Source organism: Chamaea fasciata, unplaced genomic scaffold (assembly GCF_029207755.1).
Source record: "Chamaea fasciata isolate MVZ Bird 193981 ecotype frontalis unplaced genomic scaffold, bChaFas1.0.hap1 SCAF_5, whole genome shotgun sequence".
Lineage (NCBI taxonomy): Eukaryota > Metazoa > Chordata > Aves > Passeriformes > Sylviidae > Chamaea > Chamaea fasciata.
Genome location: NW_027094090.1, coordinates 25,573,898 through 25,598,365, shown reverse-complemented (window position 1 = coordinate 25,598,365; position 24,468 = coordinate 25,573,898). Strand labels below are relative to the sequence as shown.

Here is a 24,468-nt window from a genome sequence, read left to right as displayed (position 1 = left end):
CTTACATGTTAGAGGTTCCAAAGGAACTGTTACAATATATGTTCTGAATATGTATGAGGAATAATACACAATATGTAAGTAAGAGCATTCCATATTATGAAAATATAACATAGAATGCATAGTATTTTTAATACTCATTCACAGTGTACTCTCTTGAAGCTCAAAAGGAGCATCTGTACTCTTTATTATGAAAGATGTACAGAATTAACTAAATTTTTATTGATCTCAGGATGTGTTACCATGACCTCACACAGCAATTTAACATACAGTCTTCTGTTCCACTGCATTATTTATTCTTTTTGTAAAACATACTTTGTTTAGTATTTTCAGATTTAAAAATTTTGGGAACAGATTGATTAGATATTCTTTTCACATGGAAATATTTTTGGCTTTGTTAAAATTCTAGATAAGGTATTTTTTAAAACATCATTTGATATTGGTGATTAGTTTGATACTACTGAGAAAAGGTAATGTAAATTTCATGAATTCTCACAATTGTAAGGAATGTGCATGAAATACTAATGTAGAATAATGCCAGATCCAGATTCTTCTCGGTGCAAAAGCATAAGGAGCCTCATTAAGCTGAAAAGCACCAGAAATTTTTAGTTCAATTTTTTTTTTTTGTATGCTATAAATACAGTCTCTAGAATTATTAGGACTAAATGTTGCAGGCAAATTCATTAAGTGGTTATAAATTTACTAAGTCTCTATATAACTCATATTACAATATTCTGTGTTCAGCTAGCTACACTTTTTAATCAATATTCCCTTAAAATTCCTGCCCATTTAACTCAAAAGATGCTGTTGTCCATCACTTGCCCTTGCTGTGATGATCTTTACTGTCACCACAAGTTCCAAATAATCTTCAATGCCTTAAAAATCAGTACAGAGTTTGAAAAATTCATTTTTGTTGAATTTTAAGTTTCTTCTGATGTCCTAAAAAAGTTTTTTATTATTGAAGGTGCAATATTTACTGTAAAGTGAAATAACTGAAGGAATATATGCAAATTAATTAACTGTTGCAATCCAGCACAGCTGTAATTGCATACTGAACAATTCTTGACTTATTTGTAAGATTGTAACGAATTACTAGTCAACATTTCGATGTGATGAAATGTCATTTTCCATGCCTCAATTCATGATCTGTTATTTTTCATGAGATCTATTACCTGCTTGAGCTTGCTAAGGAATAGCTGAAACTACCATAAGCCAGGCCATGTGATGTGCTTCACTCTAAGCAGGACAAAGCTTGTTGAGTGGAATTCATCCTCGTGAAACTCCTTGAACTTCATTAGAGTTACTTTAGAAAAAAATAATCTCAGAAAATCTTCACTGTTTATCTTAATAATTTATCAATTTTAATTAAATCCTTACCACCTGTGTTAGGCAATACTTTAAAGAAACTATCTCTTATACTACTACATTTCTTATACTTATTCCAAACAGAAAAACAAAAGGGAGAAAAATACCTTGAGCTGGTATTAAAAAGAAAGCATTAAGCCTCATATTCCCTTTCTCCCCACTGTGGAGTCCATCCCACGGCAGAAACACAACAAACCAGGATAAGGATTCTTTATTGTAGAAAACATTTTTGTTCCCAGGTACAGCATTACTGGAACAAGTTGCTCCTCTAAAACATAATGCAAATCTTTATTTCAGTTCTGGTTACAGATGGAGTTAAATCTGCATGTCTCTAGTTTCATTTTAGACATTCAACTGTTCATTTGTTTTGATTAGTGCTCTTTGGAGGTGGATTTCCTAAAAGATTGGCCTAAAAGGGGTTGGTGGCCCTGTTAGGACCAGCTGGTGTCAAAGGCACAATCAATCCCACAGCACTTTATGCTTCATGAAGTACAAGTCCTCATCTACAACACAGCTGCCCTGGCACCTGACAATTTATATGACTTTTTACAGGATGCTTTGCAGAAGGACAATATAAAAGCTAGGTCACGGACACCAGGAATTAAAAGTACTCCAAAACCAAGCTTAATAGTGACCCTTCAAATTCTCTTTTACTGTCTTTTATGCATATATTGTGGGTATTTCTGGTTTTAATCTATATTTAAAATTATATTAAAAATGAGCTTCACTTGTAATTATGTTATTTTCCAATATAATTTGATTTTAACTCCAAGTTTGTTTTTTTTATTTAGCCCTTTTAACTATAACTGTCATTCCATTTCAGCATTGCTGCACTATAAAATATTTACGACAGAGATCCTGCCATGATCCTAATACTGAAAAGACTGGTGAAGTTTAGAATAATACGCATATGTTAAAATTATATATTACAAAATAGAAAATCATGTTTTCAGGCATAGCAGAAAAACAACAAACTCACGGGTATTGAGGTACAAGCAGTCAATCACAAAAAGATTCAATAACATTATTGTCTGTTATTCAGCACTGTTTAAAGGCTACTCAGTTAAAGAGTAGCTTTGGGGAAGAAGAGAGTAGTGCTAGGATGGGGGGAGAAAGTTTGAGTACCTAGACCTTCATCGATCCTGACGTAATAGCTATTGACCACATCTTTTATTTTAAGAGTTTTGCACAATTTTCCTACAGCATTTCTCAGATGGGCATCTCTGCTATCCACAACTTCCTCCAACACAAACTATTTGGAATCCAAAAACCCACAAACACTAAAAGTTAGCCTTGGAAAATTCAAGCTCGAAATACAACTTGAATTTTTAATAATGTGAGTAAACAACCTCTGCAGCTGCTAATTTTGGAATGTTGTGTGTTTACCTTAAATAAACAACTTGCATCTTTCTAAAGCACTTTATTTTGTTCAGTGATAACTCTATTTTGACTGCAGGTAATATCTTTTGCATAGTTTGTGTAGGAGCTCAGTTTAGGAAATGGTGATAAACAATTTTGTCCTGTAGACATAGGATGATACCGTACATTTTGTGCACTTTTGATAGAAGTGCATTTTCAAGAATCTTTTTTAATAGAGAAATAAACTTGGAGGGTTTTTTTCATGGAGATGGTGGTTTGGTGGGTTTTTTGTGGGGTGTGATTTTGTGGGGGTTTTTTGGTTTTTTGTTTGCTTGTTTGGTTTGCTTGGTGGCTTTGGTTTTTTGGGGGGCGGTTGGATGTGTTTGTTTGTTTGTTTGTTTGGTCTTGCTTTTCTTTCTTTCAAGGTTGTTTTGGTCATGGGGTTTTTGGTGTGTTTTTTTTCTTGTATGAAATTTTTACTTTCCTACAAATTGTATTTATTTTCTATTTACAAGGCTTTTAAATTTAAATTTCCCATCAATCCCAAGATCTACCCCTAATTGCCTACAAGACCTGAATTTTACGGTTCAGCAATGGATGACTATATGGGAATACCAAAGTGCAACATCCAGTAACTCGGTTGCTACAGTAAGATACAGTATATCTCAAATTTGTAGCCTGCTTGAAAGGCTGCTGGTGTTAGTATCTGACCAGCCCACTTCCTGAGAATTGTCAATAATATTTTAGAATGATACATATTTTACAGGAAATATTACAACAAATACTTTAGATTTGCTGAGTATTTGTTAGAAGTGTGTTGTACTGTCAGGAAGTGTGAATGCCAATGAGCTTTGCCTATCTGTGGTATCTCATTAACAGGCACCGCATCTGCACCCGTCCTTTACAATCACAGCCTCTGGTATGTAATGTCTTGCATATTGCAAAATATTTTTAATGTATTATTTCAGTGAATTGTGCTTCCTGCGCACTGAATTTTCTTACATTTTCTTAATTTGGTTTTGTTTAGAACTACCTCCGACAGCAGCAGCTGTACTGTCTGCTGAAGATCTGGTAAATTCACTTAGTTGCTTTAAACTCTACAACTGAGCCCGGTCAGGGTGAGCTCATCCCACCATCTTTTTAAAGATAAACTGAACATCATGGGAGTTTACCATGTGGGTTTCATAGATAAGGTTAAAAACCCACCAAAATACCAACCCTGGGTGATATCAGCTCTTCATAGGCACTTATTATCCAATGAAATAGTTTGGAAGCAGGGTGTGGTTGGCTAAATTATTGCTCCTCCCACAGCTCTCTGCTATGTTTCCAGTTTCGGAGGGAAAAACACAAGCTTGTATGTTGAGAGTGAGTCATAACCTTTCTTCTGCTACTGACTCACTTGGGAATTTGAGGTAAGTCGTTCTACCTTATGTTTTGATCACTCTGCCCCTGGGACAGCAAGGAGGGGACTATGGAAAGTTATGCAATGTTTGCATAGACGAAAAGTGTAGATATTGAGACCAATATTATTGTTACACAGTAAAATAATAGCTTTGTTTGCCCAAAATGGATTTTTTTAACACAGCTTCTTTCCTACATAAAACATCTCCCCCCCCCCCCCCATTTTCCATATAAATGTTTAAAGAAAGACTATACTGCACCAAAGAACACCTTAGGTTACTGAAATATTTTAGAATTATAGTATTTTACAGAGGAAAGCATATGCACCTTTCATCACACTTCTTTTTTTGCACCAGCAATGACAAAACTAAAGCTGTACAGTGGTGCTAAATTGCTGATGACTTCTGAAATAAGAGTTAGCCCTGAAGGGTGTGGAGTTCATGTAGAACTGGCTCCTAGTCAGGTATTTACACTTTATCCTGGTTGTTTTGCAAGCATGTCAGGGAAAAGCTAAACTTTAAGTTAACTTTTAATAATTAAGCATATTGCTTAGCATTTGTGATATCAAAATAAATAGCTATCAGCTATTGTCTCTCATGTTAGGATCCTGATAGTCTGTAACTTGTGTATTTTATATTCCTATTTTTGCTTCCCAAAATATATATCTCTAAATATCTTACTATAATGACACAAACCAGTAAAGCTGGCATATTTACTAAACCATAGTAATAATAAAATTATTATTATTATTATTAATAATAATAATTATTATTATTATTATTAATAATAATAAAAATAAATCTGCTTGTAAATTTTAAGGAAAATACATTTTAAACCGGGACACACTTCAGTTGAGAAAGGTGACACACTGTGATCCCATAAACAAGGCAAAGCTTATGGACAGCAGCACATGACTGAGCAAGAGTTGCAGTACCCCATGTTATGGGCAAGAACAGAGCGTAAGACTGATAATCACATCGGACTGTGCCACGGGAAAGAACTGTTACTTCTTATGTGGATAAAGTCCAGGTAACACTACTTGGCAGATGGTAGCAGAGGAAGTAGTTTGCACTGCAAGGTTCTGCTTTTGAAAACTGCTTGTTCTATTCTTCGTGGGTTTTTTGAGTATTTCCGTGTGCCCGCCGTGAAGTCCTTTTAATGGATGTATCTGCATGTTGCCAGACAGGGGCAGGGGCAGAGAGGTCGGCAGGGCCTGGCGGAGGCTGGAAGGGCCGGAGGGCAGGAGCCCGCGGCGCCCCACGTGCCGCTCCGCGCTCCGACGCGCAACTGGTGGCGGCCGGTCCGTAACCCCGCGGCCAACTCGGAGCCAGCGGCTGCGCCATGCAGCGTGCCCCGCACCGCCGCCAGCGCTGCAGCTGCAAACCCTGCCCGGGCTGGAGAGCCTCCCTTTCACATTCTCCTGGGGTTTTTTCCCCCTTCTTGCCTACTTCTGTCTGACGGGTTAAGGTCTCCTGGGGGAATTTCCATGGCTGGCGGCCCGGCTGGGGGCAGCGCGGCGCCCCGCGGCCGGCCGGCCCCGCGCAGGCCGGCCCAGCCCGCGGGCCCGTCGCTGGCGGGCGGCAGGAGCTGCACAACCGCCGAGCCGCAGCCGCCGCCAGCCGGAGCGGGATGTTTCATTGTCCGGAAATGATGGAGAAGGAGTGACTGTGGCGGCGGTGGGACAGCGGGTGTGAGTGCCAGGCTGTGCGCGCCGCTGCCGGGGGAAGGCCCGCGGGTGCGGGGCGGGGGGGAGGAGGCGGCTGCCGGGACAGGCGGCGGCGCAGCGGCAGCGGCGCGAAGGCTCCCGCGGCCGGGGCGCGGCGCAGGGCCGGGCGGAGCGGGAGGAAATGCGGAGGTAAGCGCGCCGCGCTGCCGGCCGGCTCCGCCGCGGCGGACGGGCCCCCCCGGACAGCCCCGGGCCGGCCGGCTCCGGGCCCGCGGCCGCTCCCGCCCCTCGGCCCCGCGGGTGCTCGCTGCAGGGGGCGGGGGGCGCGCCCGCCGCCGCGCCGGAAAGTTGCCGCCGCTTCCCTACTGTCCCTCTTCAGTCCCTCGCCCAGAGCCGTGAGTTTTCTGCATAAAATACGTTAACGAGTCCTTTCATTTGCTTGTTCCTTCAGGGTCGCGCGTTAGTTTTGTTGGAGAGGGGTGCAGGCGTTCTGTAACTCGGCGAGAGAGCTGGCAGATGTCCCAAGTGAGAGAACCTCTTCCTCCGGGGCCTGGAGGGCCAGAGCAAGCTCCGACTGAAAACAGCTCTTTGATCTCTCTCCCTCGAGGTAAGTTGCTTTAAAGTTTCTCTGTAATTGTTGCGCGTTATATTTGAATGATGCATTTACTGATTTGACTTGTGGGTTTTAACCCCTCTTCTTTTGCCCCTCCCCTCTGCAGTGTATCTCTGTAGCACTTTCACTTCACCGCTTTATTGTTTTAACCCAAAATTCCCATGAAAAAATGAACAAAAAATGAAAAGAAAGGAAAAAACGTGCTGCTGATTTTCAGTACTTGAAAAACTGCAGTCATTCAGAGGCAGATGTTGCTCCTTAAAAATCGCTTTTGATTTTCTCAGCTTTGTATTTGTGTTTAGAAATTCTTTCCTGTAAAGCTGTCCGTCCAGGTCTTGAAGTAGATTATGGAAAGTTGATCCAAGAGCCAAGAGTGTTGTTCAGGTTGGAGGTCACTTTGCTGTTTTTTTCTTAGATTACTCTGTGATGCTGCAGCTAAAATCAGTTTCTGAGACTGTAACTTGTTTCATATCCGCTGTTGAAAAGGTTGTTTAAAAGTACATTCATGTTAAACATAAATTATTTAAGTTACATCTTATTTCCTTTTGAACAATACACTGATACTCTGATCACCTTCATGTATGGAACTTCGACAAAGTATAATTTAGGTTATCCTCAAAATTGGGCAGTATGTTTGCCTGTCAAGTCCTGGTCTGTGAAGATGAGACTTTTCTTTGTTTATTCATTTACTGCTACGATTTTCCAGAATTCTGACAGGGGCTTAAAAAGTCTCTGAAAAACAGAAAAATAATCTTGTTCAAGAACTGTAACTTTATTCATAACTGGTTAACTGGAGCAGAGCCTAGTAATACAGTTGTGCAACTGTGGATTAAAAATGCAGTCTTGTTTTTGTAACTAGGAAAATCAATAGCTATGTGTAATCAAAGCTGAAGACTTGTTTCAGAAAGTATCCATAGCTAAGTAAAAATGTTTTGGCAGAGAGGCATAGCAAGTTGGCTTATACTTATCTTATTGTTGGATGGATTTTGTTTTGTTGGTGTTTTTTTGGGTTTGTTTTTTTTTCTTTTTTTTTTTCTGTGGAGAATGACTCATAACTTCTAAACAGTAAAAAGTAATAGTAAAAAAGATTAAATGCAGAAGATCAAACATGCAGAACTGAACTGCTAGAATCACATTTTTGCCAGAACCATCAGAACCTGTGATATGTGTTTATTTTCAGTGTGTTGTTTTTAATATGTCATGTGGTCGGCTGGCCACACTGGTTAAATTCTGCGTGTGGGCCATACATCAAAGTTACTGAAGCTTTAAGTCAGTGAGCTAGCTAGCATGAAAAGTCGTCTCATTCTCACAGTACCACTTCAAACTGAATTTTCACTATGAAGTGAGAGTCCTATGTATGACTGTAAATACATACTCTTTTTTTTTAAATGAAAAGTAAGGAAACAAATACTGATATGTTCCTGACAAGTATTGTGCAGAAAATCCAAATCACACAATTAAACCTCACAGCTTTCTTGGGGATCAGTAAAGTATACACAAGCATTATGATTATGGGTGCACTGGCCACACCTATCAAGACACATGCTCAATTTTAAAGCTTATGTACAGTTCAGATAAAGACAAAGCAGAATTCAACATTCAAATACATAATTTTTATTCTAATGAACTTAGATTTAAGGAAAATATGGATTTCTAATGTGGATATTTGTTGCTTTTTTCTAGTCTAAGTTGTTGGGGAAGTGGGGGTGGAAAGAGGAAAAGGTGAGTTCATAACATTTCCAGTTGATATTCCAGCATTTCTGTTGTCAGCTTTGCGGTGTGTGGTTACAGGGTAAGGTAATTCAGATATTCCAGGGCTGAAAAACTACGATAGTATGTCTGGAACTTTCAACAGCCCCAGTCCTTCTATTCTACCCCCAGGACATCCAGAATTACACTGACTTCTCTAGAATTTGGTGATAATTTTAAAAGCTTTGATTGAAATTCATATGAGTGACCTATAAATGACTTCATATATTTACAGTGAGATACTTGAAATCTGGGTTGACCTAGAATTAAAGATTCCTTAATCAGGAAAAGATAGCTTATCTTGTCTGAATAATAAAGTGATAAGTGCATTCTAATGAGAAGGAATTTCTCATTTGTAACAGCATACTTTAATGTGCTTTGTATATGTTTAACTGATAGAGAATACCTTGTATCCTGGGAACAAACTTTTCCTCTTCTGTAGTTCTGCGAGGTATCATCAAGAAATCCAGATATACAAAGTGTTCCCTTGCTTGCTATCATATACATTCAGATGATGAAGATTAATCGTACTTTTCCATGAAAGGAAAGGGAACTTTAATTGAATTTTGAATATTCAAAACTAGCTATCCCACAATGTAATTAAAGATCAGACAAACTTAATAAATCTTAGGCAGTATACAGGAATATTCTTCAGTTGTGGACATGGTGAAAACTGGGTTGAGGCAGAGTTTGGCCTACAGATGTGGAATGCTCTGGTTTTCACAATTTAAAAGAATTTTTCTGTGTTGCTTTAATCAGTAAGTTCTCTCAACATATCCCCTGTCGCCGTTCTTCCTTGTTAGTTCATTTTTGAATAAATGCAAAAATATTAGTGAGAATCTGGATGCTGCCCATCCACAATTAGTGTGCTGTTAGAGAGAGTGAATGAAATCATGGCAATGTCAAAATTCAAATTCAATCTTTAAACCATTATCTGTGTCAGTGTGGTCTCCTACTTCCACACACTGCAAGATGGAAGGCTTAATCTAATTTCTGCAAACATGGTAATTTCTGCCACATCCTTCCAAAAGTGCTTGTGCAAGATGCTAGTGATGCCTTCTTCTCTGTAGCTCATGGACCTAGGAAACAAATTATGATTACATCTACTTGTCTTGATGTAGTCAGTGAATAGTGTCATGTGTCTACTTAGGCCACTTCAATTTGCTTGTGATCAGGTATTTCTCAACTGGTAGGTACCAAAATAATGCCCCTGAGGAAGGAATGTGGCAATTCTGACCATTGGACTCTCTGCTTTAAGGAAAATGTTTCATAAATTAGAGGTTAGGGTGTGATTATTGCCTGGACTATGGGTAGCCTTTTTTAAAAAATCCTCTGCATCTGAATAAACCATGGAATACAATGGAGAAATTCAATGGACATGGAACTACATTTAGAGAATCAGACCACATTTCAGAAAATGTAGAACTGTCACCTATAAATTATTTGGAATGCTTTTTTTATCTTTGCTTTTTGGTAACTAACTGTAACCTAGAATAACGAAGAATAATATTTAGCTTTCTCAATTAAGAAATAAAATAAAAACAACAGTCATAATAATTAACAACTTATTTCAAAATTGAGACTGATAATTTCACTATAATCTTTAAATGATAGAAATTCACTAGAAATTTTTATTTTAACGGGGTGTGGAGGATGGAGAAATCTAGTAGAAATATGAAGGATCAGATTCTGTGAGTGACTTTTCTCTCTGGTGCAAATCATCTCACTGTTGCTGGATGGAGATACAGTTCTGATTTGCTGTCTCGAGAAGCCATATCCAGCAACTAATACTTCCATTCAGAAAGTGTACAAAGTACTCCTCTCCAGGAATGTGATTCTAATCTTCATGTTTTCGGTGCTTAGCTGTTTTCATGATGAGGAGCACGAAAGGAATCTGATGGCTAGATGAGATTGGGTGACAAAAGACTTAATGCAGGGAATGTTTGGACGTTCTTGAGGCAACAGTGATTGCTATCACAATAATTACTCCATTTTACCAACAATGCCTCAGTGTTATGAGTAATATATTTTTATTTTAACAGTTAGCCAGTATACTCAGATTGCTCAAACTAACCAAATATTTCCTCTATAATTTTATTCCCTCTTGCTATCTGACAAGAGTTAAGAGAATCTCTATTAATTTGTTTCATTGCTGTGTGCCAGTACTGAGGCATTTTTTCAATATTACTGACTAAAATATCTAAAACTTTGGTAAATAGATGTCTGACTGTCACACGAAAGTATATGTCTGCTTTCAGTTTCACGTGCATACCGTTCCAGTCAAGTGATTCATGCCCACATGAGTGTGAGAGACTTGTATTTCATAGAGTTGACTGTAAAGATCATGTATCAAGTTTGAAATATTTTTTTCCATCTTGTGTTACAGGTTTATTTTATATCATAGTAATTCTTCTGAAATTTAGCTCTGGGCTCTCAGAAGTTAGATTTCTCTTTGCTTTAAACTTTTTTTTCTTTTTTTTTTTCTTCTTTTTTTCTTTTTTTTTTTTTTTTTTTTTTTCTATTAAGTAACATTCAGCAATGAGTGTGTTATCCAACTGTTTTTATTTGGATCAGCCATGCAGTTTTGAAGTAAATCTGTTCGCCTCTACTTTGATTTGCATTGTGGAGTGATCCTAGGGAGTGACCTGGATGGGATTCCTTTTGCTCAAAATAATGTGAAAGCTGCAGGAATGTGCCTAATACACTCCAGCCACTAGTAAGCCTTGAATCTTTAAGATTAAATCTGAGAACTGCTTCAAAGTAGAAAGCCCTTGGAACATGTATAATATGGAATATTCTTAAAGTTAACTCTTTCACTGTACAGGCCCAGTTTTATTGGCCATTGCTAAAACAGCCATAGCTGCAATTGCTTAGCATTTCCATGAAACTGCTTTTGTATATATGTGAAACTTCTTTGGATGAATGACATTCATGCATAACTGACTGCATAATTAGTGTGATTATTTGTGAAAAGTTTTCACTTATGTATTTGACCTTTTTAGCACTTAAAATAATGCAGAATACCTGTTTGCACATTGCTGTTCATTTTTAATTTATCATGACTCAAATTTATTCAGGGCTGTCAAACTTCTAGTACTTTCATAGGTATTCCATAGCTTGCACCTGGAAAATTCTTTGTAAGAATTTTCCAAAAAATTGCTTGGTTAAATTGCTTTAATTTTGAGAAACTGATTTTTTCTGTGGCACTTCTGAAGTCATTGAAAGTTGCAATGAGACATTTAAGTGAAAGCCACTGAAATTAAATGAATGTAAATAATGTTTTTTTCTTAGCTTTAAAACAATCAAACATCTAATTGGAGACTTCCAACTCCATAATTTGTCTATTAACAGTATTAATTAGATATCCTTAATGAAATGAGATTTTTTTTTTCAGGTAAATGCTGGAATAGGCATTCTGTTACGCAAATTGTTGAAATTATTTGTTATATAAAATGCCTAAAAGTTTTAGGCATTTCATGAAGTAGATGGTAGGCATTACTGTTAATGATTATATTGTGAAATGTGGTTTTATGAGGGTTTCTTTGTATTATTGTTGTGAACAGTGGAATTTTTAGTAGGAAGTAGCATCCTTAGTGGTTCCTCGCCAGAAAGGTTATTAATGAACAAAGGAAGTGTTAGAAATGCAGTGTTTGCCACACACTCTTCAATCCCTCCCAACAACTGTAGGCTTCAGACAGAGAACCAATTATTATATTTCCCTTTGGGAACATTCTTTGACGTTTTTATTCCTCATAGATCTATTTATGTGTTTGTGTTTATATTTTGTGTAAATGCATTTTGTTTTGTAATTTCTGTTTCCTTTGAAGGACAGAATTTCATTCAGGATAAGTTGAACTTTGCACATGTATTTTTAAATCTTCATCTTCTTGTTACAGAATAAACTCAGGCATTCTGGTGACCCATTCCATCAGCTAGGTCAGCTTTAGGTACCGAAGTAATTTTGCCTCATTCTTCCAAATCTTTCCTTTGCCCCTATGCCATAAAACTGTTGGACCATTTGTGACTGTATTTTTGGAGATCACAGTGATCACTGTGCCAATCTGTTTTCCTTATTTCTCTCTCCTTGATGAGAATGATGCAGTCAGTTTTCCAGAAACTTTACCTTCCAGTTGTTTTTTCTTTACATGCTGTTTGGAGCAGTCCACCACATTGCTGGTGAACAGAAAATGAATGTGTCATAGCAGCAAAGCCTTTGGTTGTTGCAGCAGAATTCATTAAATTAATTTGGTATACCAGCTCCTAAATTTTATAGAGAAACTAAACCTGTTTCTCAAGTCCAGTTTGTCATTTTGCTAGTCATGCACTCTAATGATTCACATTCTTGGAAGTGATGGCTGAGTGAGTTTATAAGCTTATGTGTCATCTAATGAACAGAAATCAGCTGCCAGTCAAACTCTGAGGACATGAAATCCACCTAATGTGGGCACTTGTTTCCATTTTAGTTTTGTGTATGTTACGTCATCATACGTGATAGCACATATATGAACACACAGAGACCCATTTCTGAAGAAGAAGATGTGGTGGGGCTCTGGGGGCAGCTGGTGTGTGAATGTACAAATGGACAAGTACTTGGAGAAGAAAAGTTGGTTATTTGTCAAAGACTTGAGCTCTTTGCGGTGTGTCTTGCAAATACACATCCATTACCTATCTTTTTTGTATTTTCTATCAGTTTTGTGTATTAATTTCATCTCCACTGAATATGCTCTCCATTATAGAGAAAGATACACAAATGTAGCTCTGAAAAAAGAGACTATTCGCTGGGATGGTCTAAGGATATTTCAGGAATTAGCAACTTCCCAAAGGCATAGGAGGCAGAATTGGAAGGAATCTCTGAAGATTGCCCTGTATACCTGTTTTGCCTAATATTCATAGGTCTTTCTTGTCAGCTGTATTTTTTAAGTTTGCTTTTTGATGGGGCTGTTGTAATAGTATCCTTGTTGCTAATCCAGACTGTTGGCATTATTCAGTTGTTGGAATCTTGCGGAATGTTTTTGTCATGTTGCAAAGAAGCGTGTATAACTGGAGGCATATTCTCCAAACTAGAACAAAAATTAACAATCAATATTATAATAGTCTCAAAGGTGAAGACAGGTTTCTATTCTATGTAATATGTGTATTGCTGCATAATTTAAATATAAATATAACAAAATATGGTTAAATGAATGTATGTACTATAGAAATTATTTATATATACTTAAGTAATTCCATAGAGAAAAAGCAGTAATTCACTTTATTTGCCTATTTAATGAAGCAGTAATTTTGAGATGTGATTAAAATTTTAATTTTTTTTCACTAAGTGGCTTACCAGTTGTCGGTATCATAGATATGATTTGTCTTTTAGCCATCTCAATTCTATACTTTGCAAGCATGTCATATATCTTACTATTTAAATCTTAAACTTGCATTAATTTCTGGACAAGTAGAGTTTCTGCCTATGCTTACCTTCAGGATAAATCACAAGGCGTTCTGTGTGGGTGTCACTCCTTGGGGCTTTTGGCTGGAAGCTTTTCAGCGCTGGCACTGCTGTTAGTTTGGGAAAGTACAGAGCCACACAGGTTGCTGGTTTGGGGCACAACTGAGGTAGGTAAGAAGTCTGTGTTGCTCTTGTGACATGATCTAGAGTAACTTACTGGGGTTTTGAGGAGAGATTGAATTTACACATTAGCACTGCCAGACTCAGAACATAATGAGTCTTTTCTTTCCATTATTTGAACTGTTAAGAAGAGCATCTCTCTTTTTTTCTTGGCTGTCAGTATCGGAGGTTAGCCACATAAGAGTAGAAGGGTGTGCTAAAGGAAGCAGAAGCTAAAATACTAAGGTAGTCTTACAGAAAGAATTCCTAAGGGTAAGCTTGATTGAAATAGAAAAGTGCTACAAATTTACTTGAAGATGCAGTGGAAAAAAAGCCATACTTTTCTATGGCCAGATCCAGTCATTAGTATTTCTGTCAGAGTAAGGTCTTTGGGTTGGTTCTTCATAAACTATCTCTTGTGACAATTCTTAGGTACCTAACATAAAAGTAATGGCATCAAAAAAGGACAGGAATGTTCTTGAGGCTGTCTTCATGTGTGACTGGTTGTAATTGGTATGTTGTAGTGGCACGTCTAATATTAAAAAAAAAGAAAATATGATCCCATTATCAATTATTTATTATAAGGGAATATTCAATAAATTCCTTTGTGCAAAAGATGAGACATAGTACATATTCAAGAAAAAGCAACTGAATCAAGACACCAGTGTGTGTTTGCAGTAGTCTGATGCTCCAGAAACGATTTATAAAAAAATGCCTGAATAAGAGATCATAAGATCTACTATTTCTAAAGCCCCCATTGAACTAAGTCTGGGTGTGATGGGGTTAATTTTCTTCATAACAACCCCTGTGGTGCTGTGTTTGGGATCAGTGACTCGAACAAGGTTGATAGTACACCAGTGGATTGGCTGTTGCTGAGCAGCTCTTGCACAGCATCAGTCAAGGTTTTCTCTTTCCCCCCTTTTCTCTCCAGTGGCTAGACTGGGGGTAGGCATGGGATTGGGAGGGGGCACAATTCAGGCAGCTGGCTCAGGTTGACAAGAGGGCTGTTCCATGCCATAGAATGTCATGCTCAGCAATGAAAACAAGGGAGGAAGTCTTGAGGGAGGTAACCATTGCTTAGACTAGCTTGGGCATGGGTCTGTTTGTGGGAGATGGTGGGTGATTGCCATTGCATCTCCTGTTTTACTTTTCCTTCCTCTTGTCTTCACTTATTAAACTCTTATCTTGACCCATGTGTTTCTTCCTTTGAGTCTTTCTGTTCTCTCCCCTTGTCCTGCTGGGGGAGGGAGGAGAAACTGTGTGGTGCTTAGCTGCTGCCCAGGGTGAGCTCAGCATCTATCAGGATGAGCTGCTCCAGTGAGCAATTCTGGAGTGCAAAGTAGGATACCAAACACGTGTTTAATGGGGTGGGTTTCTGTTACACACATTTGCGGGGAAGTCTTCATGTGAATTCAGTAGATCAAAAAAGAGATAATTGATGTTAATTGTTTTGAATTTCTTATCAAAATTGTTTGGTGTTCAATTGCAACACTGTTTCTTTTAAACTTTTAAAAAGTGCTTCTTTTTTCTTGTTAACTGCTACTATTGTTTACATGGTCTTGACTGGCCACTTACCATATCCAGCTAGAATAATAAAAGTGCACATGAAAAATACACATACAGCCTAGATAGTGAGAAAAAAAAAGAGAAGAAAATACTGAACTGAAAACAAGAAGACAGATGAAAAATAAATTCATGTGAATAATGATGACTGATTGTATTCTGCACACCTTCGGATTCCTTAGAAAGAAATGTAATCTAGAACATTGAGAGCCCCGTAATATTAACATTATTGTTTCCTTATAGCAGTTCATTGTTTACTACATGAAATAATAGGGTTCTGCAAAGTCATATCCTATATGAGAAAATTGTATACAGCTACTCTGTGGGTCTGTACTAGCACTGCTGGGTACATATTGTAATTTTAGTGTCATTGCTGTAGTAAAGTAATTTAAGAGCAAAAATCTCCAAAAATAGCTCATTTATGCTTAGTGTTTGTGGAAAGCGAAGTGCTTTTACAGTAGCTCTGTCAGGACACTGCTTCTTTTTATTCCGTCTATTCCTGAACTCTTTTCAAACACTTTTGTAACACGTTTGCATCTAATACTTAACTGCACAGGCTAAATCATCATACTTCAATACTGTCACTTTGTATTTGATAGATACCAGGGAGAAATAATTTGTATCTGATTTCTGTCAAAGGAGTTGAAAAACTCTGTGCTTTGGTTTTATCTTGTTGTTTTTTGTTTGGTTTGGTGGTGTTTTGGTTGGTTGGTTGGTTGGTTTTCTCTTTTTGTTGTTGTTGTTGTTGTTGTTTAGGGTTTTGTGGTTTTTTCCTGTTTTTGTTTTTTTTTAATGTTAATAGGATGATTAACTAGGTAAGATTAAGTCATCCGGGCAAGGGGCAAAACTTATTAAAGTCAATATCTTCCCATGCATTTCAGTAATTATGCCAATCCCAGTGAAACAGTTCCACTCAGGATGGGCTTGAGGAAATACTGACAAGTTTTTGGTGGGAGGGAGGACTGAGAGCGATGTACCACAGAGGCAGCTAAGTCAGACATTTCAGAAGGGGAAATTGATAGAAGGGGAGCAGCAGTGCTTGAAGGCAAAAGCTACTATACACACAAGATGGCATATATTATTTTGAGTGATGTTCAGTGCCTCAGTTTAATAGGGTGAATAACAAAGGCAGAAAGTTAGGATTTGAAATCAAAGTGCTATGGGTTACATGAAGAAACTAACCTTTGCTATGTCACAGTAGCAAAAAGTGATTTTTCTGTGTCTCAGAACTGGAATAATGGCTTTACTAGAGGATACAGTATATGAAACTGTAATACTGGATTTATAAACATATTCTTGTTTGGAATAAATAAATAGAGCTAACAGACTTTTCATCAGTTTCTCATCTAGATTTACTGTAAATATTGAATGTTGTAGGTATATTCAGAAGAAAATACATGAGACTGAAAATAGTTAGTGTTTTACAGATCCCTTGAGTAAGTGATATAAAATGATAATATGTTGCTGTGAATAATAAACAAAGTAAATCCAGATTCGAAAATGTTTCCTTGAATGCCGGTAGGAAAAATGTGTAGCAATGTAGAACAAAAAGATTCGTGTGTCTGGATTTGATTGCTAAAACATTAATGACAGTGAAGATAAAAACTGTCACTTACCTTGGTTTGAGGAAACTCCTGTGATAACTGGCAGCATCATCAAAACAACATCTGTTGCATGTTGAAATAAGTTGAAGAACCCCTCAAATAACCTTACTATGGAATTTTCCTTTTGTCTTATGTAGACTTGGAGATAAGAAATACTTCTTCTCTTCATTATTGGCTAAATGTTGACTTTTAATCAGCAGTGGCCTTTCAAAACTTTTTTTTTTTTTTTTCAAAAAAAAGGTAATTGTGTTATAATAATTTTTCTGAATTTTTGCACTAGTCACTTTTGAAGTTTCAGCTGTATTTGTCTTTTATTATGTGTTTAATCATAAAAAAAGAGAACAAAATTTTGTGAAATTACCATAGCTTTTTATATTCTAAAGCCACATGTATGTGGGTAAAAATTGATGGGTTTTTTGTGGGACAAAGCTATTCAAATTTTTATATGAAAATTTTGTGGAAAGTAACTAAACAAGAAAACACCCCCTCCCCCCAGTAAAATTTGTTACAGAAGCTGCTGAGTATTATTTTGCACAATTGGATACAATATGACTGCAAGTATTTTTTAACAAGAAATTATATTGATCTAGCCAGAAAACAAATGGAAAATCAACTTTATTGGAAATTAATTCTAAGGAAACAAAAGGAGATGCTAAGACAACTTACATTTTATGCCATCTTACTTTTAATTTTCAAAACTTAGTTTCGTTCACATAGAGAAAAAATACTGTAGAAACTAATATATGGAAATTTCTTTTGACTTAGGTAAAACTGACCAAGAGACTACTGTGGCAGGAGATAAAGACATAAACCAGTCTTCCAGTAATCAAAGTATACAAGCAGAGATACAAGAGCAGTCCATCTGGGGAAATCGCACTGATGGTGACCTCATCAGGAGTAAGTATTTCCAGCACAAATTGCTGCCATTGGGGCTTACTTTCACAGTGTAACGGGATACTGCCTGTTGACTCTGTTAAATGTGTGTCAAATGCAATTGTGTTGCAACTGTACTGTACACCTACTGAATTTATTTCCTAGATTGACTCCTGTCAGCGTGCATAAGCAACAAGTATAAAGAAAGGTGTGATTCCAGTGGGGCAGTATGTTATAGACTTCTGTAGCATATGAGCTTTTAAAGCCTTAGTGTTACATTCTTCTCTTATCATTGATAGGACAATAGTTAGTACAGCTTGTATGCAGCTGTGCTAGGTGTCATCACCCTCAATTTCCCAGGTTATACATATATATAAGCAGCAGAGTAAGCTATGCTGCGAGCAGTTGCTTCCAGATGCACTGAGTACTGATCAAGTGTAAGTTTTTTGAGAGTTTTGAATCTTAAAGTATTTATTCAGAGCTAGAAGAATGCTGTTAAGGCAAGGTTTTAGATCTATGCTGCAGAACTGTGGAGCTTTTTTAAATTAGTTTTGACAGGTCCACATTCCTAGTGTATGTCTTGAATGCTTTTAAACATAGGAAGGTACACAAGATTATTCCTATTTTCCTGTCTTGCACTGAAGATCATATGCTATCCATTGCACTCTCTTAAGGCAAAAATATTTCTGTCAACTGCCAGAGGTGATATTCTGTAATGCTCTAAAATTCTGTGGATGCTTGAATGTTCAGTTGCTCAAGGGAGGGGCAGCATGAAGAACTGTTCTCTAATTATTGGGCGTATTCAGAAAGAAAATGAACTAAATGCAGAGTGGTACTCCAGCTCTCTTGAGGTCGTCTGATCACACAATTCAGGGTTAGTTTCTCTTTATAATGTACATTATAAAGAGAAACCACAAACTGTTGACAGTGGGGTAAAATCATTTCTGAACTTCTGTTGTCAAAACTGGTGATTCTTTGCTGTAGTTAATCTGTTTCTTTTCAGGCTGTTTTTTCGTTTGTTCTGTTATTTTGCTTAGTTGTTTTTTAATCTTGTCTATACATTTCATCCTCTCTGGAACTTTGTGTTAGCATTTGAAATTCTTTTCAAATCTTAGTTAATCCTTTTTTTTTTTTTTTTTTTTTTTTTTTCCCCCTCTAAATAATTAATCCCAGTAAATACTTACACCTCTAATCTGTTGGACAGTTACCTAGATCCTTTACAGGAAACTTGAATTTAATATGTCAGATATTTATCTGACTATTTAAAAAAATTCTTAAAGGCCTACAAACAGGGAGAATTGTCCTGCACAGCTTGAGAATTTACTTAGTCCCAAAAGATTATTGTTTTAATCCTGAATGTCCCTGGACAAGCAAGTGCTTTGTGCCTATAATGAGAGTACGGAAACATGTTTATGGCATTTTCTGCTTTTGGAATAGCCTCCTTCTTATTCCCTCTTCCTAGAAGTTTCCTTATTCCCAAATCTATGAGAAAGCAGATTTATTTCATAGCAGTTAGTAGCATGCCTAAACTATGGAGGAAAGGATCAAGGACTGTAGGGTGATTCTGTGCATCCTCTGATCTGTTTGGCACCAAGATGTACTGCAGTGGCTGCACTGCGGAGTATGACAAAATTTTTTCAACATAGAGTAGAAATTGCAGTAGATAGTGGAAACCCCTGGTAATGTGACTTGATGATTATATGTAGTTATATCTCTGTGATGGGAGGGTGAGTTGCTGCTGGAAAAAAAAAAAAAAAAAAAAAAAAGAGGGAGAAGGGGAGGAAAGATAGGATAAAATGTAGAGGTAAAAGAAACTGTTCCAGTGTGCATGACTGTCTTCATCCTGGAGTCAGGAGTAACCTTACCTCTGACTTTGTGAAAAGCAAGTTTAGCTGAAAGCTGTATGTTTTTAAACACTTAGTAAGTGTGTAGTAGAGGTTTTATTATGAGTCATATTTGATTAGATGCTATGATGCAAACCTCTCCTTGCTTCAGATAATTTTTAGTTCAAAGTTTTCTAGATGTAAAAAACAAAAATTATGAAATCAAAGCAGTTTCTCTTTGGTTTTTGGAGTTCTTTTTTTGGAGGGGGGTGGGCTTATGAGTAGGGAAGTTTGTTCTCCTTTTAAAATTTGAGGAACAGTTCTTGATCAAGTTATACATTTTGTAGTTTGCAGAAGTTTTACAGCTCAATATACTTAGTACCCAAGTTTGAAAACCAGAACAAGTGCAGCAAACATAAGCTCTCTCATCACAAACAGTACTTAGGTATTTCATGTAAAAAATAAGTATCATAGCTCAGAATGGTCTTGATTCAACCAGATCTGTTAGCCCACAAAACTAAAGTTCTCAAACTGTTGTATATTGGAAGAAGTTTGAGGTTAGAAATTAACAGTGTTTTGATAATTACAGTATATTCTAAAACTTTTTGTAAAAATTGTTTTAGACAGCGCATACTTCACAACTGTTCAGCACAATCTTAATGATTCAGTATCTTTTTTTCCCATACAGATTGTTTTCCATCCCCACAGCTGATACATAGTCCATTTGTCTTAGCATTAGTTTTTACTTTATAAATGTTTCCAGCATTTAATTTCCAATGTTTTCCTTGTTTGCAGCTGTTTTATCCTGCTGTTATATGGAATTAAATTAATCAGACAGTTTTACTGGCACACTAACAACGGAGTCCAGTGTTAGAGTCCCTGTAATGACTTCATTATGTATGATTTCTCATTTGCACTTGTGAACTCAGTTTACCAGGCAACATCAATAAACTAAAGCACTCCCCCCATTTTCCACAGTAAGATGTTTTACGTTCACCTGCTTTGCCCTTTCAGTCCTGTGTTCAAGCTCCCTTTTTTAACCTCCAGAGATTTCTTCCAGATGAGCCTTTTCCCCACCTCCTTTGGAGCATTTCTTTTCTCCGTTAATGAAAATGTTCTTAATATCCTGGGTAAACGGTTAATCTTACAGGAAGCGTCAACCAAGGAATCTATTTTTTTTGAAGAGTCTTTGAGAATCAAAAGATTACTGTATACTGACATATAAACAATGAGGGACTATATAAAAAGGAAGCAGTTGTATTATCTTTCTGTAGTAATTGTTAATACACTTGTATAACTGTTACTGGAAGACTGTTCTGTTGGAGAAGGGTCAGGGGAGAACCACAAATATCTCAGGAATGACTGGAGTAGTTGAAAACATGCCATATTGTGGAAAACCTCCTGGAATTCAATCTGTTTGGTGTTAACAAAGAGAATAAAGAGGGGCTTTGCCTAGTCTTTAAGAAGCATGCCACACCAAACAGAAATTTGGTAGGACAGTTCTTCAACTATAGCAAGACAAAGGGAGAGCTAAATGTGATGTCAGGTAGTTCAGTTAGACCAGGAATAAGGTGTACATTTTTTAACAGAGTATTTGAGAACAGGAAAAACGGCCAAATCTTGGTGGTTTTATGTGTGTTAAATTGACTTTAGTCATCACAAGGTGGCAACTGCTATCCAAGTCCTTCAGTTTTAGAACCTGAGTAAAGGACAGTCTTTCCATAGTGGTTCCCCCAGTTGGGGAGACACATATTTTTCAGTACAGTTATTCTTCAAGAAAATGTCGTGACCCATTCCCTTCCCTTCACAGATACATACATACTTTTTATTGTATTTCTGACTGTAGAGGTTCTGCTTTTCAAAAGAGCTTTAGAATAACTCCATCTGCTGTCTTTTTTGGCAGTGCATTTTAAATATCTGCAAGCACCTTCTGCTTATTTTCATTGTATGGTCTGGTGGCCCATAACAGAGTGGTTCTGCTTTTGTTATCACTCACTGTTGGCAGGTGAGGAGGAGTGTATGTTAAACATGCAACAGGGTAGCCTGTGGCTGTAGGAATGAAGCCATAGCAGTTTTTACTGCTCTGTGTTACCACAATGCTCTGCTTTGTTCTCTGGAAGAGGTATGGGATTTTTTTTCCCTCTTAGAGAAAAGAAGTCTATAAACGTGGATTTTAGAATATTTAGGCAGGATTTTTGCAGAGGGCACTAGGTTATCTTCAATGTGTGTTGCTATGCAGAGAAGGGAATGTTTAGGAGGGAATAAAATGTCAGTCTTGAACACTATTTGCTTGTGAGGATTTAATCTTCTTTCCAGTTCTCAAGCAGAACCTTAGCTATGTGATATTTAAGAAAACAAAAAACATCTACCATAGATTCAAATTGTCATGAATAATTGATTAATAATAATCCAATTCTGAAGATTAAATACCTAAAATATGCCCATGTTTTACAGATAGAAAGGTCATTGCTATCCATCATCTTCTAGCTTCAATTGTCTCTTTCTCCTCCATGGAACACCCTCCTGATAAGAGTAGTTCTTCAGAGAAAGGGATGCTTCTTTCAGCTCTGTGGGGATCAAACAATTTTACATGGTCTTGTGGCCACTATTTTATTTCCTATATTCTTCTGGAATAAAAACCTAGATATTTTTATCTTTTTGTTTTCTATATTTTATGTTGACATTTTCACCTGACATGATTATTTATTTAATTTTAAGGTTTGGAGATTCCTTTCTTTGTCTGCCTAAGTGAGTGATTTCTGTAGTTTATGTTATGCTGTTTGTGTTTGTTTTTCTTTCTGACAAGAAGTAGATAATCTGCTGTTAGAAGTCTCTTTTTTTGTTTGATACTAATCCAGATATCTTTTCTTAGTTGTTTTATGATGCACAGTCATCTTAAAATTACTGCGATTTCAGATGTTTCTGTTTATTCTGTCTATAAAGTAGTGCAAAGTGCTTCAGTTAAGTTAAACGGTTCCTTTCAAAGCTAGAAGGTATGACAAATACAGTCTTCTTGCAGCATAACAGTGTGTGACTACAGAAATTGTGCAGAATAGATTAATGGAAATTATTCAAAATATATTACTGAGTTTGAAAGGTGTATTCTATTAGTTAGAGAAGTGATTTATGTACAATGTTCCAAATAGACCCAGGTATAAAAATCTGTTAACCTATGAATGAACAAAACTTAATCAGTTCAATATTTATACAGCAGCACATTATTTGATATTTAGAACCTTCCTTAAAAAAAGATTAATCTTTGACAAATCTGGCTAGTAGATGTAATAGTGAAGTACAGGTCCTCCCTGAAAACTCCTCTCCCAGAGATTTTCTAATCCTCTCGTCAGCAGAGAACTAGCCTCTGTTGCTTCTGTTTCTCCCCTGATGTGGCAGTTCTCTTACTAGAGCTGCTCCAAAAGTCTTCGAAAAAATTCTCAGGCCTATTGAAGGGCCTGGTGAGTTGCACAATCAAAGCCTTTCCCTTTGATTTTCATTTTACCTTCTCCTGGGTAGAGAGGGATTTTCACAGATAGCTGTACCATTATAGTTACAGTCTTCAGAGTCTGACTGGGTCTCTGGTGTTAGCCTGGAGAAAAGGAGGCTCAGGGCTGACCTTCTCTCTCTGTGCAATTGCCTGCAAGGAGGTTGTGGCCAGGTGGGGCTTGGTCTCTCCTCCCAAGACAAAAGAACACAGTCTCAAGCTGTGCCAGGGGAAGTCTAGGTTGGTCATCAGGGAGAATTTCTTCACAGAAGGGATGGTCAGATGTTGGAATGGACTACCCAGGGAGGTGGTGGAGTTACCATCCCTGGAGATATTTAAGGAAAGACTGGACATGGCACTTGGTGCCACGATCTAGTTGACATGGTGGAGTTTTGTTGTAAGTTGGACTCAATGATCTCAGAAGTCTTTTCCAACCTGCTTGATCCTGTGGGATTCTGTGTTTACAGAAGTCGCTGTGAAATGACCCGAGTGTTGCTGAAATTAGTGATCCCTTGTAAACTGAGCTGCTGCTGTGAGGTGCATATGTTTTATGTACATCCTCTTCCCTTCAGCTCCACGTTGAATGCTGTAAGAAAATGCAGCTAATGATGGACTGAAGTAGATGAGGAATTGGTACGCTATGTTGTCACTCCACGTCAAGAAATAAACTTCTTGCTGTTGTTGATCCATTTACAGAACAGTAGTCAAACTTCAGGGAGAACTTTAAACGGTTCCAGATGGCCGTAAGATAGATGTATGTGTTCTGTATATCACCAACAGCCAGAATTACTTGGAGCCTTTTAGTTTCTGTTTTATTTTACTTCTGAGTCTCAAAATGTTATCTGAATTTATGGTCTGAGGCTGAGGAAGTTTGGATGGCAGTAATCATCACCACCAGACAAAGGTGAAATTCTTTAAATAACATGAAGATTAGTATGCTTGCTGTCTTTGGGCCTGAAGTAAATTGAATCTTAATTTCAGAATATTTTCCTGTGTTGTATTGGTACTGTCTCAGAATTAATCATGCTGTTATGACTATATGGGAAAGAATAATTATATTCTTTTTCTGATTAGTTCCTCATATAGGGGAAAAGGTAGAGTATGCCTGTAGTAGTTCCCGAAAGAGGAAGAAAAATAAAACTCTTGACTTCTTTCTATGTGAAATATTATACTACCAAACCAATGCGTCAGTGTGGTTTTAGACTTCTGTTTTCAGTACTAACAGTATTTAGTTAGCCGTATTTAGCAAAGAAAACACTAAATTACAAGGTGTAAGAAAGTGTCATTATCTAAGACATACTTTTAGGAACCTGCCTGCTGGCAAAAATGTCATGAACGTAAACGATGGCAAAAGTTCTTTTTTTCTTATTTTAGATTTAAT

At 37.3% G+C, this 24,468-nt stretch overlaps 1 protein-coding gene across 3 annotated transcripts in view; it reads left to right on the top strand.

The window, feature by feature from the left end:
- Positions 1 to 4,021: 4,021 nt before the first annotated feature.
- The window catches only part of MDFIC (MyoD family inhibitor domain containing), a 52,559-nt gene continuing 32,112 nt past the window's right edge, over positions 4,022 to 24,468 (top strand). The window contains exons 1-4 of one of the 3 annotated variants that reach the window (XM_066183057.1): positions 4,022 to 4,133; positions 4,942 to 5,151; positions 6,240 to 6,395; positions 17,676 to 17,807. In XM_066183057.1, the coding sequence (XP_066039154.1) occupies positions 6,305 to 6,395; positions 17,676 to 17,807 (223 nt within the window). In that variant the 5' untranslated portion in view covers positions 4,022 to 4,133; positions 4,942 to 5,151; positions 6,240 to 6,304. Of the gene's footprint in view, positions 4,134 to 4,941; positions 5,152 to 5,869; positions 5,978 to 6,239; positions 6,396 to 17,675; positions 17,808 to 24,468 lie in introns of those variants that run through there. The other 2 variants (XM_066183056.1, XM_066183058.1) reach the window with 2 other exon arrangements.